Raw genomic sequence first — 17,751 nt, 5'->3', positions numbered from 1 at the left:
TTGCGTGATTTGTTGTTATTTATGTCTGTAAAGAATGTTAACTTGCCTTCTTGCTGTTTTGTTAAATGTTAATTTTCGACTTTTGATAAAACAGAATAATTTTCAAATGAAATGTACTCTTAGCAATGAACATGATCTATAGGTGTAAGTCTATACACTTTCTCTGGTTCAGTATTACTGGGTTAACTTCAGGTTACTGTGAGGAATGTCCTTGTCAGCTACCGTACCGTAGTGACAACACGGCAAAGCACTTTGGTCCGACTCCGGCTGTGGTTGAGCTGGCTAGCTTGGCTGTAAAGTAGCTCTCGAGTTTGTAGTAGATGCGGGCAGTCAAGTTCTGACAAATAAATTGACGTAAGTTTCTCTCAAGGCCATATTTATCTTTTTTGGGCTGAGTTTTAAGGCGCCCAGTGGTCCTTTTTGTTAAAACATGCTAACTGGGGTGGTGGCTGTTAGCTAGCTTGCGTGCAATAAAGATCTGGTCCGTTTGTGCACCGGAATTAAATAGCCCGGCGTTAGCTCGGGATTTAAAAATGAGTAGCAACGTGTATGAGAGGTTAATTTAGCATTAAAACAAATATAATGAGATCATTACCAGTAGAAGAGTCTGCTCTTACAAAGTTATTAACCGACAAAAGCTAACGCTACGGTTTCTGACACATGATTGCTAAATGCTAATAAAAGCTAACTACATGTTATGTTAGCTTGCCTAAAAGGGGGCTTAACGATAGTTTAATTTAGAGGATAACTACATTCATTTCATTGTGATAATTAACATATAACTTTGCACAACCGTATTCGAAAGCTAGATTTATGTATAGACGATTAAGTTACTGCTGTTACAGGTAATAGCCTGAGGTACTCTGGAAAGTAAGAATATTCGAGATATAAATGCGAATTTTGTGTTATTAATAAGCCAACATTATATATTTTAGGGACTGGGATATAGTGTAATTGGTTTAGCGGAGTCTGTTCTGCTGTCCAGGATTTGGAATTTGAACACTTGTAGAGGAAGATGAGGCTGAAAGAGATCCAGAGGACTGCCCACCAGGCGTGGAGTCCTGCCGGGCACCATCCTATATACTTGGCCTTGGGAACAGCAGCACAACAGCTTGATGCTTCTTTCAACACCACAGCTGCTATAGAGATATTTGAGATGGATTTTTCTGACCCCTCACTGGACATGCAGCTCAAAGGGTCGTTGGCAACTACAAACAGGTAACGTAAAGAAGAGATAAATGGTGACCATACAAGACCACACATTCATGGCAAGAGTATAAGCCACTGATTGTTTCCACACAGCCTATATCAGCAACCATGGAAAAGGTTTACCACGTTATGCCGCTTTGATATGATTATTGGCTCCCTGATTGATTCGGTTAGTTTTATCACAAGCTGCAGACAGTGACTGTCACAGAAGGGACACTTCATGTTGTGACTTGCCCGTAAATTCCTTACACTGATAAAACTGAATGTTTTCAAATGGTTGTATCAACAAGTAAATTCAGGCCTGCCAGTTAATTTGATACCACATAGATAAAACTAGTGCAATCTTAAAATAAACGTTTACTTATTAATAATTAAATTAATGTTGCTCATTTGCTATCTTTTTAATTGTTCTCACATCTTGATTTAGAATCATTCTTCCATTTTTTTATTTTTTGAGATATTTAGTGTAGTTATTTGTTCAGAAGACAGCATGTTAAAGAAATAAAGCATATAACCTTTGTAGTATGCAGTCTATGACTGGGTGCTAATAACTTGCTATGTCATTTATAGGTTGCATAGTATAGTGTGGGTAAATTTTGGAAGTGGAGCAGATGGTACTGGAGGAAGGCTGGTTGGTGGTAGTGAAAATGGAACACTGACTGTCTATGATCCAGAGGCAATAATGAACTCCAGTGGGGAGGCTGTAGTGGGACAATCTGACAAACATACAGGACCTGTCCGAGCATTAGATTTCAACCATTTTCAGGTAAATAGAAACCTGCTAGTGATTTCCTTTGTCATTCAAAGACAGTCGGTACAGACGTCCCTCTGTGTTTCAGATTGATGTTTTAATTTATTAATTTTTAGAGTAACCTCCTTGCGTCAGGAGCAAATGATTCAGAGATATACATCTGGGATCTAAACAACTTCAGCAGTCCTATGACTCCAGGAGCAAAGACACAGGTGAGTACATGATGGGATCACGTGGTTTGTCATGGTGTTGAAATCTTATTCTCTTCTAAACCAATGTGTTTATAATGAGTCAAACCACAATTCCCCAGTAAGTAGGTTTTGACTTTTCTTTTTCTTTTTTTTTGCCTTTATAGTTTTAATATCGGTGAGAAACAATGAAATCACAAGAATATTTTATTTGTGGTTGTATAGTTATATAATACTTGCTTGCTAAGGAGTAAATTTAAGCCTTGGTGTCTATACTTCTTACCAACATTTGGGTATAACCTTGTTCTCCTCAGTATCAAGATAGCTGAATAAAACATGTCTGCACAGGCTGTCTATATTTCATGGGAGTCCTTGCTGTTAGAATAAGCCATGGTTACATGATATTTCCATAACAGAAACAAACAGTGTTTGCATGGCATTTGCATTCCTGGGTGTAATGATTGTGAAGTTCTGGCTAATACTGATGTTTTTCACATAGCACTTTTACCACTGGAAGCATTCCAAGTCTATGGCAATCAACATGAATAGTGTCACCCAGTACTTATTTTTTGCTCATATGTCAAACCGTCCCTATATCATGAGGGATCTGTTGTAGTAAGACTCACAGGTAGACTTGTTTTTATTTTAGACTAACAACTTTTGTTTTTTCTTTTCTTTTTCAGCCTGCTGAAGATATCAGTGTAGTCTCATGGAACCGGCAGGTTCAGCACATCCTGGCCTCTGCTAACCCCAGCGGGAAAGCAGTCGTCTGGGACCTGAGAAAGAACGAGCCCATCATCAAGATCAGTGATCATAGCAACAGGGTTGGTGGCTTAAATAAAGTCCAGAGTTCCTTCTGTAAAAGTAATGAAATCATGTGAACAAGTCAAAAAGGCTTATCTATCATTTTAAAGCAACATGTGTTGAGACAAGACTATTTGTAGAATGCAAAATCCCACTTTTATCCTGTTTTGCTCTGGATGCTCAGTAATTTGACTCATTTGTTAATCAAAAATGCAGATTTTAATGTTGCATCCTGTAGAAATGAACTCTCATATTTTTAACTCTTTACTTTTATGTGATTTCAGATGCACTGTTCAGGAATGCTCTGGCACCCTGATGTGGCCACTCAGTTGGTCTTGGCCTCTGAAGATGACCGACTGCCAGTGATCCAGATGTGGGACCTTCGCTTTGCCACATCACCTCTTAAAGTACTGGAGAACCATACAAGGGGAATTTTGTCTATATCCTGGAGCCAGGCTGACTCTGAGCTCCTGCTTAGTAGTGCTAAAGACAATCGGATCCTTTGCTGGAATCCAAACACAGGAGAGGTACACAATCTTAATTACTGCTCATGTATCAGGGATTCTGCAATTGTTTGGCAAGCCTCTAAGCTACTGAGCTATTCCACCTTATTAGGTTAATGTTTCTCTTACAGGTTTTACACATATAAACCAGCTGTTAAAGACTATAGTTTTCAAAGTTAAAAAAAAAAACCCAGGCAAATATTATGACGTAATATCATTTTGCCTTTTAAGCTGTCATCCATCCACTTATGGGATAAACTACACTTGATCCTTAGTTGGTAGGCTAAATGACTGCTGTGTGTGAAAAGGTTAACCTTCATTTCATGCTTTACCCTGATATAGCCTTGAAGCAGGAATGAAGCTAGAGTCTGTCTTTCCTTTCTCACTGACTGCAGAGCTGCAGCAATACAGCACCACTGTTGTATCTGTGACACATAATTAGCTAAGTACCTAATATACAACTCCCCAACCTACCTCACCCTCAAGCTAGTTGGAGCTGCTCTGGTAACTTTGTGGCAAGAATCCTGTGTATTATGAGTGAATAAGCCCTCATTGTTGTTACCTATATTTGTTACTCCAATCATGAAAGCTGTGTCTTCTATTCAGGTAATCTATGAGCTTCCAACAACTAACCAGTGGTGCTTTGATGTGGAGTGGTGCCCCAGGAATCCAGCGCTGCTTTCAACGGCATCATTTGATGGGAGAATCACTGTTTACTCTGTGATGGGAGGGAGCTTGAAGGCTCAGCAGCAGAGCACAGCTGAAAGAGTAATGTTTGCTCTGTCTTTAAAAGATTTTGAATTTAACTGTGTTTGTATTTACGGTTTTATTTGTTTAAACCGTGTCTGACCTCCATTGTTTGTCCACAAGATGGTGCCCATGTAAAGCACTTAATATTGACTTATAAACACGTTGTACATTAAGTCTGAACGATGGCTATATCATAGTTGAAAGCTATCACATGAAGCAGGGTCACAGCTAATTATATTTATTCATTAAAATGGTTGATTGATCATCAGCTGTTAAAAATTGCTACAAATATTAATCAGTTTCACAACAGAAATATTGACATGTTTAAATGTCTTGTTTGTCTGCTTGGTCTATGAACTATTTATCAAAATAGCTGCAGTCAGTTAATTGTTTCAGCATATTTGTTTCAACATTTTTTTATGTTTTATTTAACAGATATCATCCTCATTTGACACAATGGATCCCTTTGGTACGGGGCAGGTGCTGCCTCCTTTGCAAGTTCCTCAGCCTCAAGTGCAGGACACCATAGTTCCTCCTCTCAAGAAGCCACCCAAGTGGGTGCGCAGGCCAGTGGGGGCTTCCTTTGCTGTAAGTGCAGCATTTAATGTTTTTGTAGCAATTTTCTTCCATTAAAAACAACAGAACAATTATCTTTATATATGATCTGTTTTTGTTTCTTAGTTTGGTGGAAAGCTGATCACATTTGAGAATCCCAAGTTGCCTCCAGTCCAGAGCCCCCAACCCGTCCCTAGACAAGTGTTTGTGAGCCAAGTTACCACAGAGACAGAGTTCCTACAGCGCTCTAGGGAGCTGCAGACAGCGCTGCAGTCAGGTTCCTTCAACAGTTACTGCCAGGCTAAGATTCAGAGCTCCAAGTCAGATGCTGAGCAGGACATATGGAAGTTCCTTCTGGTTCGCCATCCAGCTACTAAAACCTAATGTTAAATCTGTCAGTCAGTTTTGGGTGTTATTATCCTGTATGCTGATTCACTCTTTTAATTTACAGGTTAATTTTGAGGATGAAGCCCGTATTAAATTCCTTAAACTTTTGGGGTTTAGCAAGGATGAATTGGAAAGAAAGGTATCATGGCTCTTACTTGACTGTAGCTAGTCACTGATATTTAACATTAACTTTAAAATTTCTGTGAATGCACTGGTTCTCTAAATCATATCACATACTTCCTGTTGTGCTTATTCAGATTTCAAAATGTCTGGGGAAGAATTTCCAACCCAATGGACATGGAGTGGATGCCAAAGATCTGGCAGAAAAGATGCAGCGACTCTCCACTGAGGTCAGCACTTCTGCAAATGTACGGTATCTATTTTCAAGCTGTGTGTCTCCTGTTCCATTTAAAACACTCTTTGTTATTTTCAGAGGTCTGATGAAGCAGCTGAAGCTAGAACTTCAGGTTCTGTGTCACCAGCAGATTTTTTCAGCCAGACCCCAAAGGAAAACTCTAACTTTCAGATCCCAGTGTCATGTGGTAAAATTTCTCCTCTGAAAATCTACTGTTATCTGATATTTACTTGTGATTTTATGATTGCATTGATTATCTCCTTCTGTTTTTAAGACACCAATGGTTTGATAAGTCAGGCGCTGTTGGTTGGTAACTTTGAGGGAGCTGTGGATCTGTGTCTGAATGATGGTCGCTACGCTGAAGCAATCCTGCTTTCTATAAGCGGAGGAGAAGAACTGCTGAAGAAAACTCAACAGAAATACCTAAGCAAACAAAAGAATAGCATCTCAATGGTAAGATTATGATTAATAGTGGTCCAGCTCATACAACCACAATGAAATGAATGTTTTTCCTGAATGTATACCTAACGTGTTTGTTCCAACTGCAGCTTATATCATCAGTGGTGACCCAAAACTGGAAAGACATAGTCCAAAGCTGTGAGCTGGACAACTGGAAGGAAGCTCTCGCTGCTCTCCTGACCTATGCTCACCCTGAAGACTTTGCTCGCCTGTGCGGTTAGTATCCACCTTATTCATACCAAATCTACCTGTGCTCATGGTATCTGTTCTAATTTCAGTCCCTCTATTCAAAAAAATTGTAATTTTCTTTTATTCATCATGGTAGATACACTGGGAAGCCGGTTGGAGTGTGAGGGTACAGAGAAGCGTTGCCTGCAGGCATGTCTGTGTTACATCTGCTCTGGAAACATTGAGAAGCTAGTGGAATGCTGGGCCTTGTATAGAGACTGCTCTTCTCCTCTTGGTCTAGAGGTATAATCTTAATATTTGTTCTAATCTGCCTCTAGCAATGATGAACAAACTCTTCTGCTTATTTGAGCAAAGTTTTAATGAGTCGCTGTGCACTTACTGAGATGATTCGGGGGTGAAAAATAGTTACAGTTACCTGCCAGCGAAGAATCTATTAGTCTAAAGGCATTTATTTGTGTTTCAGGATTTGGTTGAGAAAGTCATGATGCTGCGAAAGTCCATTGAACGTCTCCGTAACTGTGAGGTGGCGGTCCAAAGCCCAGTCCTGGCTGAGAAGCTAACCTGTTATGCTGGCATACTGGCTGCAGAGGGTAGCTTGACCACTGCCCTGAGCTACCTGCCTGAGAACTCAGACCAAGTAAAATAGCTATAAATGATTTAATTATTAATGGCACAATTCATTTTTCTTTGCTTTGTTTGATTTGTAATAACTGCATCTGCATGTTTGTCCAATTTTGTCTTGTCAGGCTGGGATCGTGATGCTAAGAAACAGGCTGTTTCACGCTCAGGGAGAGGCTCCTGTCCAACAGCAACCTCCAAACACCTTCAACAGAGTCAGTGTGTCCACTGCAAAGCCCACTCCTGCTGCTCCAACTCCTGCATCAAAAGCACAGTTTACGGTATCAGTTTGTTAGCAATACAATGAATATTAAATATATTTTCCAAAATGAATTTGTATTTAATTTGTATTCATTTGTATTTTAGAGTCATTACCAGCCCTCTCCTGCTGCTCAGATGACTGCACAACAGCAGCCTCCTTTGCCATCGGTTTTTACCCCTCAAGCTGCTCCAACCAACCCTGGGCCTGGTTGGTTGGAGCCTTCTTCTCATGTACTGCCACCCAGTACGACCCGCCCTGCCCTGAGACCCTCCTACCCCCAACATCCTGCTGTGGCTCCAGGTTTGACCATTTGTAGAATATTTGAATTTATTTGTATTTTTTGCCCTTTTTTGTTTCTTGATATTATGGCAATCATTTGTGGCTTTTCCCAGGTTTCCTTCCTCACCAGCCATTCCAGCCTCAGTCACCGTCCACTGCTGGACCTCCAGCGTTTCCACCTCCAGGTCCTTCTATGCCAGCTGCTACTTTATCAGGGCCTCAACTGCCACCTTCATCGTCAGCTGCTGGAGGCCTACCCCCCATGCCCAGCCCCGGGGTGCCACCAATAAGCTTCATGCCACCTACCTCCTCAGGCTTTGCACCACCTCGCTCCCAGCCTGGAGCCCCGGTTCCAGTGTACCCAGGAAGCCTTCACAACCAGGGTACTGCACCTCCGTCTGTTCCCTATGTTCCTCCTGGATCTGGATATCCACAGGGTGGACCTGGAGCTCCTGCTGCAAAGCCCTTCCCAGCTCCAGTGGTGGCTCCTCCTCCTACTGGTATGAGATCACAGCTACATTGTTTCCTGACATCGTTCCACATTTTTTTAGTCATGAATTTAAAGAAAGAAATTACAGAGGTCAGCAGGAATGTATTGCTCGTGGTGATTTACATCTGTTCCGCTGTCACTCCTTTTTGACTTGCAGGATACTTTCCCTGGCTGAATTCCCAGTGTGACAACCAAGGTGACAGGGTTAGGGCTGGATATGGAATAAGGGAGGATCAAACAATCCATTCAAGAACCAGAAAAAAAATATCTGTGCAAAACAATATAGTATCCCTAAATTAACCTCAAAGTTAATATGCGTTGGTTTGCAATCCATGCAGATCTTCTCCATTTGTCTGGTTTCTTGATGATTGTTTGTGTTACCCTATATTGAAGGGAAATGTAAAGACTTACCTGGTGTATTTTTTATATGTGAGCTCTAAATGAATTTTCCAGACTCAGACAAGACTGTAGATGATTCTGTGTCAGGCAATTAAAGATGACGCGCATATATATACATTGCTATTTGAAATTAAAGCATAAGTAGGACATTTTTAAACACTTGCAGCTGCTACATAATTAACCTGAAATAGACTCAGTATGATATTCATAGAATTTTTCTTTCTGTTTTTTTGCCTTTGAGTGAATAATGCTGCCTGAAAATTTGCTTGTTTGTTTCTGCATAAACTGCCAAATCTGTATGGCTTGACTTGCAGTGTTTTTACCACCTGGGCCCAAAAAGATTGTCTCTTGTAGACAATCCTTGGTTGCTTGAGTGTATCTAAACAACGGATGTTAGTAATTCCTTAATAATTGTCATTATTCTTCTGATTCAGGATCTCAAGAAGGCTGGAATGACCCACCTACAGTGCGAGGTGGACCCAGGAAGAAGAAGGTAAGCCTGCATTTCTTACTGTCAAAATACTGTTCTGCTGTATGCTTGCAAATGTAGTAAAAGCAGCTATATTGTTGTGCGGCACCACGTTCCTTTGAGGAGAGCATTGTTATTCTCTCGAGAGCTCACTAAACTAAACTAGCAGACTCTCTTAGTTTAGTTCACCCTTATTGAAAACTCAAGCACATTCACATTAAGCACTTCTTCTTTCTTGCAGGCAAGAAAGGCAGATGAATTTATGTTACACCAACAGTTTAGCAAAAATGTAACAAATGTGTCATTTATTGATATACCAAAACTAAACTGCTTGGTTCATTGTTTTTTTCCTCACTCATTATAATATACTTTGTTGTATATTCAGGTTCCTGATAACTATACTCCACCAGCCCCCATCACAGCACCTGTGATGAGATTCCCAGTGGAGGCTGCTCAGCCCCATGACAACACCCAGGTACCCCCTGGAGCCCCTCAAGAGCCCAGCGTACAGGTTGGTGTCAAACGAGGGGGCTGTTTTGTGAATTCTCAACAGTAACACCTTGTCACCTTATGTTTCTGTGCTTGTGTTATTCAGCTCCTCCAGCAGCTGCCATCAGAGAAGGTGCAGCAGAAAGAAATCCCTCCTGAGCACATGGTTCTCAAGTCCACCTTTGACAGCCTGGTGCAGCGCTGCCAGCTAGCTGCAGGAGACCCAGTAAGTTCCACAGTCTGTAGCTGCATCTAGGTTTCACAGTTTTTCTGGTGCAAATGTTTTTGTTGATTGAAACAAAATTATTTTGTTATTGGATACAAAGTGACAAGAAGTGTTTCTCTTTCAGCAAACTAAAAGAAAACTTGATGATGCTGCCAAGCGCTTGGGGCACCTGTATGATAAGCTGAGAGAGCAGTCGGTAAGGATCAGAAGTGATCAGATTCAAAAATTATTTTTAAAAAATTGACAGAAAAACTTGACTTTAAAAAGCTGCTTTTAAATGATACAGTGCAGTTAGAAATGCATTGTGTACTTAAACAGAATCTGAGGTAAAAGTTGATAAATCTCAATATCACTTTGTCTTTCTTGATATTCCCTTTTTGTCTGCTTAAAATTTTGTTGTGAGGGTAAAACCACTGAGTTTCTTCTCACTATGTAGCAATGACTTAAAAAGATCAAATGCTGTTTACATTAACCTGCCAAAACCACAAAAACAAAAAGCAGGTGTGTTTCTATGGGTGACATGTTTGCACCATTTCCGTTTTGACCACCACAAATAAAATTCAGCTGACTCTTGTTGCATTAATAGATATCACACTCTCAACCTCAGAAAAAAGGACATAAAACCTGCATGATGAGCTAAGCCTTGTCAAGGGCCACCACTGTCATAGCAATGCTTTGTTTATAATTCTAAGTCAGTGCTGTACAGTGGAGGTGCACTGCATTACCTGAAATAAAAAAGTGCTTTTGTCAATTTAAGAATAAATGTTTATGGATATATACAATAAAATATTAGGTCTTTAAAAGGTTTGAGTTAAATGAACATGCCACACACTTAAGGTCACCTATTTAAAGACTAAAGAAAATGTTTAAACCATTGTGTACTCACTACACTGACAATATGAAACGTACCTGGATCTGTTTAATCCATCTCAGCAGGTAATTGTGTACGCTAACCTGCCAAGTGCTTAACGTTACCTTGAATTTTTAAAGTACAATTTTTTTTACAAGAGATCTAAAAGCTAGAGTGCATGTCAGACATCGGGATGAAGTTGTAAACCTGATATTTTTACTTGTTATGACTTTAAAAAAAAGGACCCAGGACATGCTCTACTTGAATCCAATGGCAACTAAGGGCTCAGCCAGTAAAAAAGCATAGTCTTTGTGAAGATAGCTGAGAAAATGATCAGTCTTAGTCCATTATATGTATTTGTAACTAAGCAAGCGTCAATTTGAGTTTACTGATGTAATTGTTGCTATCAGTGGGCACTCGAGATGCTCTAGGTAGAATGCAATACAAAGAAATAAAGTAGTAAAACAAGACAAACTATGCATTTACAGTGTCCAGTAAATGGGGATAAAACCAGAATTAAGTATGCAGTACAAGCTAAACATTTTCCATGAGCACACCAGTAAACAGATTCGGGGGATCTACAGGGATAACTGTTTACAACACAATTGCTATTAATAGTTATTAACATGAAAAAGGATCATAGATGAATGTTAATGTTCCTTCACTTAAATCATATTTATTCAACATCATCGCACTCTGCATTTTTCTTCAGTCATCCACCTGCAGACACCTAATGCTCCCACCAGGGGGGGTCACTTCACAGTTTAAGAACTACTGTGTTTACCATGCTGAAGAAGTGGGAGAAAAAAGAAAATATAGAACTTGGGATTTGCCGTTTTTTGTGACTTAAACTGCAACAGTAAATTAGATTTTTCACAATTTTCTCACATAGTACAGTAAAAACTTTAAACATAATATAATTTCCCTACTGCCTCTCAGCTCTCTCACAACATCCTGAGCGGACTCCATGAGATCAGTCGCTGTGTGGCCAGCCAGAACTACCAGCGGGGTTTGGAGGTCCACACTCAGGTGGTCAGCAGCAGCAACTTCAGCGAGATCTCCGCCTTCATGCCGATCCTCAAAGTAGTCATGACTATCGCCAACAAGCTGGGCGTGTAACCTCCAGGTTCACCACCAACCAGACTTCAGTGTTACCATATTGTTGTATATGTATTTATTTCTTTTTGGCCTGATGACTTGCGTCAATAATGAGAATAATGGCTGATAATATTACAGATCGTGTTCTTCATCACTTCGTACAGTTTCCTTGCCAGAAGACTTGCCTGATTTGGGCAGTGAGGTTGGTTTTTGTAGAGAGTTGTCGATGTTGCTGTGATAATTTTACAAAACAAGAAAGAGGAAAAAAAAGTTGAATGTATTCCAAAATTTGTGATTCTGTGTACATTCAAGAGTTGATGTAATATACGAAGCAAGTGGTGCAAAGTCTGAATTGAGGTAGTTTACAAAGTGGTGCATTTTCATATTCCATATTACACTGCACACCAGTGCATATAGAAGTCCAGTTCAGCATTAGAAATAAACATCTTTGACTAGGAACTCTCATCTCCAAAGGTCAGACTAAAAATCATGAAAATAAACTCTGGGCTGCACTTACTATCCACCCTGTCGGTGTTCTTTGTGTGAGGGAGGAACAGGCTGACACGCTTTACTCGGTGTGTATAATTTTACAACAACAACAACAAGCATCAACACGTTTAAACACTGTAACATAGATCTTACTGTTCTCTACACTTGCTGTAATAGATTGTTTCCAGTTCATTGTGCCATGTGTGTTTTTGGGCCAAAGTACTGCAGAAGAATGTCATAGAGTGATTGTAAAGTTTTGCTGTTTTATTTCCTCTTCCACACTTTATTAGCACTGGTACAATATTTCCTGATAGCTTGTGTGAACGACTGAAGTTTTTTTGTTTTGTTTTTTTTCTCAGTCTTGCTTCAGTATGCATGTTAACTACTTCCCCTATTGCTCACGGGGCAGCTTGTAAAACAAAAGTACACAATTTTATGTTAAACTGAACATGAACTAACATCCCCTCTGTGTTAGCCACTCCTTCTGTTAAAGATACACTATTCCTCTTTATCCAGGCCACATCTTATCCTTTCATAACCTAAAGTTCCCATTTTTAAATCATACAAGTTTTAGATTAGATCATAATAATGATATGACTTAAAGGATTTGACAAAACAAAGATCTTAAGAGTTTTGTAGCTGAACATAAAACTTTATAGTTTGGTGTGTTGTGGCAGCAGAAGGCAGTGAAGTGCCTCAGTGTGCCCATTGTGGTTGCACAGATATTTATACAATCCATCTTGCTTACTTTATTCATTTCGGTATCCTTTTTTCAAATAAAATTTCACTTAAAAGGTTGCACGTTTCTAAACATTATCTGTCTCCTTGTTCATATTCAATACAATTTTTTTGTCCTTTTTCTAGTGATCCCTGTAAGGGAGGTCATTTGCCTGTTGCACCAACCCTCTGCATGACTTCCTTCACTACATCCAAGAACTTGTGTGGTCTTCTTTTTCCCTTATTGTCTGCCAGCTCCCGCTTCAACATCCTTTATCCAGTATATCCACTATCCCTCTTTGCCTCCAAACTCTTAAACCGGAGCTGTCTCTCCTCATCACCCCCAGTGAACATCTTTAACATCTTCAGCTCTGCCTCCTTTCTCCAAACCATTCTCCATAGCTCATCATTCTACTATCTTGTAAAGCTTTCCTTTCACTCTTGCTGCTGTCCTTCTGCTGCAAATTACCTTTAATACTCATCTCCACCCAGTCCACCTTGTCTGCATTCTCTTGCACACACTTCATTGCTTTGGAGGGTTGATGCTAAGTATATAAACCTCTCTTCCATACTGTCACTAGAGATCACAATGTCACTGGTACCTACGTCTAATAAGGCAATGACATTGTGGTTTAGCAAAACAGTTGAACTCTGATCTCTTTAATCGGTGATCTCCTCACTCCATCTATCTTATTCAAAGTATCCACAGTCACAGGCCGGCTGAAACCTATCCCAGCTGTCATTGGACAAAAAGCAGGGTTCACCTCGGACAGGTCACCAATCCATTGCAGGGCTAACACTTACAGGGACAGACAGCTACTCACGCTCACATTCACAACTACAGCCAATTTAAAATCAATTAACCTCACCTCATGAATGTCTTTGCACAATAGTAGGATGCCAGAGTACCCAGACTGAGCGCACAGAGAAAGAGAATATGCAAACCCCACACGGAAACCAGAGACGGGATTCAAACCAAAAGACTTCTTAGTGTGAGGGAGTAGTGCTGCCAATACAGTGTCTGAGTCCTTTACCCGTGCAATAAAAAAAATAAATTTTTTTTATTAAAAAATAAATAAAAAGGTGCTCCACAGCTTCTTGTATTGCTTCATGTATTAAGTCATGTTGTGTATTGTGTATACATGACTTTTAAAGTTGAAAACTGGTTCTTCCTCTGATGCTCACTGTTAAATTGAAAACAACCATCAAAATGTGTTGTCATACCAACATTTACACAAAAACTAAACAGTTCAAAGTGTTATTCACTATTTCAATATATATTATCCCACTTTGGAAGAGAACAATGAGAGCAAATATTTAAAAGTTTGCTGCTTTTACATCTTAGAAGCAGTTGTTTTCACAGTGTGCTATTGTTATCTTGGTTATCTAAGCAATTTTCACTATGAACAGCAGAGGGCTCTGTGTAGCGTAGTCAAGCTGCTCTACTGAAGGTAAATATGGGTGTTTATCATGGTGCTTCCCGCATCAGTGCCCTCAGGTAAACTATTTTAGATGTTGATCCGTTTTCCTGTTTGCAACAAAGCACGTGAATGCATCAAAGTCTGCACTTAACGATTTGGGGTTTTTTCCCCCTGTTTGTTTGTTATCTGACCCAATTTGCACACTTAGAGGAGCGTTACACAACTCATTAAAATTCACTGCAATCCGCGAGTGTTCAGTGTCAGTAAGTTTGCAAGTTGGCACAGGTGTTTCACCCGCCCTTCCTCTATGGGGCCACAGGGATCAGAAGTCAGGATCACGCCCTCTGATTGGTCGCTCTCAGTCAGATGCTGCGGGACGTGCGTGGTGTGAATGTTTTGGGAATTTGTACTGGAGTAACCTCGGTCATGTCAGAATAGTGTGACAGTAATATCGTGCAATTTAAACCACCCCACATCACACCACAGAAGCGTGCTGAGTCATGACGTGCTGAGCCTTCACTGGTAACTTAGGTTCAGATTTTAGTAGAGCTGCAATGGGCTGACTCGAATGGATGCAGTCGTGCAGGACGATGACATGGATTCATAGTTAATAAAATTATGATGCCTCCAGACGCCACTCAACTGGGATTTCGAAGTTACACTACTTTAGTCCTCTCCCAGTCCCATTTAAAAATATATTCTTTGCATACTGTTAAGAAGAAAAAACACATAATCCCTATCTGCAAACACAAACTAGTTCAAACCCTGTCTACCAACAATTATAATTCTGTCATTGTGCTTTTCAGAGGAAAAATATGCTTTTATTTTACTCTGTTTTTCTTAACTATTGTTATGTTACAGAGACACATTAATAGAAAATATAATCAGACAGTATTAAGTATATGGCACAACAATGTTCAGTATTTCCAGTGTCTGTGACAATGCATTGTCTCTCTTTTTATATGTAAGAGGTGAATGCACTTGCATTTTCATTATATCATCTGAATTAAATAGCTATTTGTTATTTTAAACACACACACACACACACACACACACACACATATAAATATATATATATAGTGTTTGTTAGTTTGTCGCTGTGACCATTCTTTTGATTTAGCTTTTAGTTTTTGTTCCTAGTCTGTTAGTTTTCAGTCAGTCCCGTCTAATTCCTTGTGTTTTGTTTTGCTTCCCTTTAGTTTGAAGCTACTGTCTGTATTTGTATTTATTCCTGTCTTATTTTGGTAGTTACTCGTCTCTAGTGACTTGTGTTTAGTTTGGCTTCTACTGCCTCATTTGTCTTCAATTACTATCACCCGCATCCACTTCTGCTAATTACCCTCATGTGTATGAAAATATAAGCGTTGTCTTCCCATCAGTGTTTGCCTTTGTGTCTGCTAACCTCCCTTGTGTGTTTCTGGTTGTGTGCACTTGTGTGTCATTGGATTTCACCACTTTATTTATGAACTTTGCTTTAGACTTTTTGTACAATAGCCAGAATAAACAGATTGCTTTTTATTCACCCAGTCTGCCTCCTGTCTGTCCACGCTGTGATGATAAGAAAAAATTACGGGCAAAATTGGAAATGCAGGTCTTTTACTCGTGTCCCTTTGGCTGGTCCATCTGAGGATCGAAATGAGCAGGGGCTGGTTTGCAATTCATGCTTCTAAATCAGGAATGGAAGATGGTGGAAAAAACAAAATAATCAAATAAAGACTGTAAAACTTCAACATTTTATTAGACTTTTTCCATAATGTCATGTGGCATTAATACACAAACAACATAATGACACTTAAGAGGTTCCAACCCTTCACTTACAGAGCAAATAAAGAACAAAGACAAAAAAAAAATGCATAAAATTGCATGATTAGATTTTGCAATCACTCTTTTGAGACACATACTCCTTAACCTCGTACAGTCTGACATGTTAAACTGGTCTCTTGTGACCACACTGGTCCTACATTCCTCTCTGGACTGTGGAAATCAGGCAGAGGTTATATTTGACTTGATCACTTATGCCAGCAGCACACTGGATGAGTTCTTTGCCACAGAAGCCCAAAGGCAACCAGGAACATGCCATTCCCCAAACCATTCCAGCTGGCTTCTTCACAGACACTCGCACTTGGTTAGGGTTATGGAGTATGATATCACTGGAGACAATTTAACACTGCGATGTCAAAAACCTTCATTTCGACATATTTTAAACTCAAAATGAAGTTGATGTACAGATGTGGTCAGAAGGGTCAATACACTCATAATGGGCATGAATGTCCTTGTATTTGAGCTTTTAAATGTTTATTTGAACAGTTAATTTTCTAAGGTGTAGTGGTTGTATAGCATATGTCTTTATTGACTTAAAAAACAATAATTGGGTGAACAAGTTTGAATTTCCTTTGGATTTTCTCTAATCCACAGGGTCAAAAGTATACATACACCCCACTAGGATCTGGCTAAATGTCTGCAAACTGCACCGTGACCAGACACTTTTGGTAGCCCTCTACCAGTTTCTTATATAATCCTAGCTGCATATTTGACTAAATGTCTTGGCAGAATTGGTAGTGGTCTTTTAAATTCGTTGGTTTTCTTCAACAGATCTGGCTTTTAAGTGTAGACCACAAGGTCGGAGCTTTGGGAAGGCCATTCCAGAAGATTAAAGTTAGCATGCTTGCCAAAATCAGTTTTGATTTGTGTTTGGTCTCAAGTTTCAACTATCTAGCTGTTAATTTGAGGTGACGTTGATAAATTTTAAGTTAATCCTGCTTGTCATTATTCTCTCCACTTTGTGCGATGTACCTTTACAGCAAAACAGCCCAGAGCGTGATGCTACCACCACCATGCTTGATAGCTGGTACACTGGTCTTAGGTGTGAAAGCCTCACGTTTACTCATCCAAACATATCTCGTCGCTATGGCTAAATAGCTTAATTTTTGTCTTGTCTGACCATAGAACCTTTCTCCATAAGGCATTTTGCTCGTTCATGTGGGCATCTGAAAATTTCAGTTGAGTTTGAACCTCTCAATTTTGAAAGAGAGACTTCCTTTTTGGTCAGCACCCTTGCAGTTCATGGCCATATAAAACTGGCTTTACTGTGGACAGTCGCACTGATGTTAAAGCAGTTTCCATCTCACAGCAGGCTTGAGCCTTGGTGGTTCCTAGATTGTCCCTGAACATCCTACCCAATTTTCTTTCATCTGAGCGCAAGAGTTTAGACCAGGGGTACACTCCAGGCCCTCAAGGCCTGGAGTGTACTGCAGGTTTTAGATCTCACCCTGGGTCAGCACACATGAATCACATGATTAGTTCATTACCAGCCTCTGGAGAACTTCAGGACACATTGAGGAGGTCATTTAGTCATTTAAATCAGCTGTGTTGGATCAAGGACACATCTAAAACATGCAGGACACTGACCCTTGAGGCACCCACCCCTGGTATACACCTTGGCAGTGGTGACACATGTGAATAACTTGTATTTACATATAGTTGTTTGAAGACACCTTTCCAACTTGTGTAAATGTTCAGTTCTATTTCTTAGATCCTGACAGTCTTGGGCTTTCATTGTTCTGATTGTTAGTCGATCCAATGAGTGCTGTCAAACAAATAATTTTTAAGAGAAACTACTAATGAGAAAGCAATAAACCCTGGCCTTGTCAAGTTAAGCAACACTGAAGCACCTTTAGCAGCACTTATTAAGATTTAAATGAGTGTATGTACATATTTGTATGTATATTTTTTAACACTATGTGGATTAAAGAAAATCCAAAATAAATTCAAATTTGTCCACCCAATTCTTAATT

The 17,751-nt window shown here is 39.8% G+C and overlaps 1 protein-coding gene across 1 annotated transcript; it reads left to right on the top strand.

Moving 5' to 3' along the window:
• Positions 1 to 204: 204 nt before the first annotated feature.
• Positions 205 to 12,617, top strand: sec31b (SEC31 homolog B, COPII coat complex component). The gene is made up of 24 exons (XM_085416643.1): positions 205 to 354; positions 986 to 1,218; positions 1,780 to 1,975; positions 2,077 to 2,172; positions 2,832 to 2,972; positions 3,237 to 3,479; positions 4,062 to 4,223; positions 4,641 to 4,793; positions 4,887 to 5,117; positions 5,212 to 5,286; positions 5,405 to 5,497; positions 5,581 to 5,689; positions 5,777 to 5,955; positions 6,051 to 6,177; positions 6,287 to 6,432; positions 6,614 to 6,787; positions 6,897 to 7,049; positions 7,135 to 7,330; positions 7,423 to 7,809; positions 8,633 to 8,691; positions 9,053 to 9,178; positions 9,263 to 9,382; positions 9,507 to 9,578; positions 11,172 to 12,617. Exons 2-24 carry the CDS (start codon positions 1,016 to 1,018, stop codon positions 11,349 to 11,351), a joined length of 3,621 nt encoding a protein of 1,206 aa, XP_085272769.1. The 5' UTR covers positions 205 to 354; positions 986 to 1,015; the 3' UTR covers positions 11,352 to 12,617.
• Positions 12,618 to 17,751: the final 5,134 nt, after the last annotated feature.

Source organism: Rhamphochromis longiceps, linkage group LG8 (genome assembly GCF_057381845.1).
Source record: "Rhamphochromis longiceps isolate RC_006_pf linkage group LG8, R_longiceps_female_GT1.1, whole genome shotgun sequence".
In the NCBI taxonomy this organism is placed as follows: domain Eukaryota; kingdom Metazoa; phylum Chordata; class Actinopteri; order Cichliformes; family Cichlidae; genus Rhamphochromis; species Rhamphochromis longiceps.
The sequence above is the reverse complement of the archived record's forward strand: the minus strand, read 5'-3'. Positions and strand labels throughout refer to the sequence as shown.

Bases quoted from the DNA above. Each gene is read 5' to 3' on its own strand.
- sec31b (XM_085416643.1), top strand. From the start codon at position 1,016: ATGAGGCTGAAAGAGATCCAGAGGACTGCCCACCAGGCGTGGAGTCCT. The intron at 6,433-6,613 runs GTATAATCTTAA...TTTGTGTTTCAG, and splicing joins CTTCTCCTCTTGGTCTAGAG to GATTTGGTTGAGAAAGTCAT. The intron at 9,579-11,171 runs GTAAGGATCAGA...ACTGCCTCTCAG, and splicing joins ATAAGCTGAGAGAGCAGTCG to CTCTCTCACAACATCCTGAG.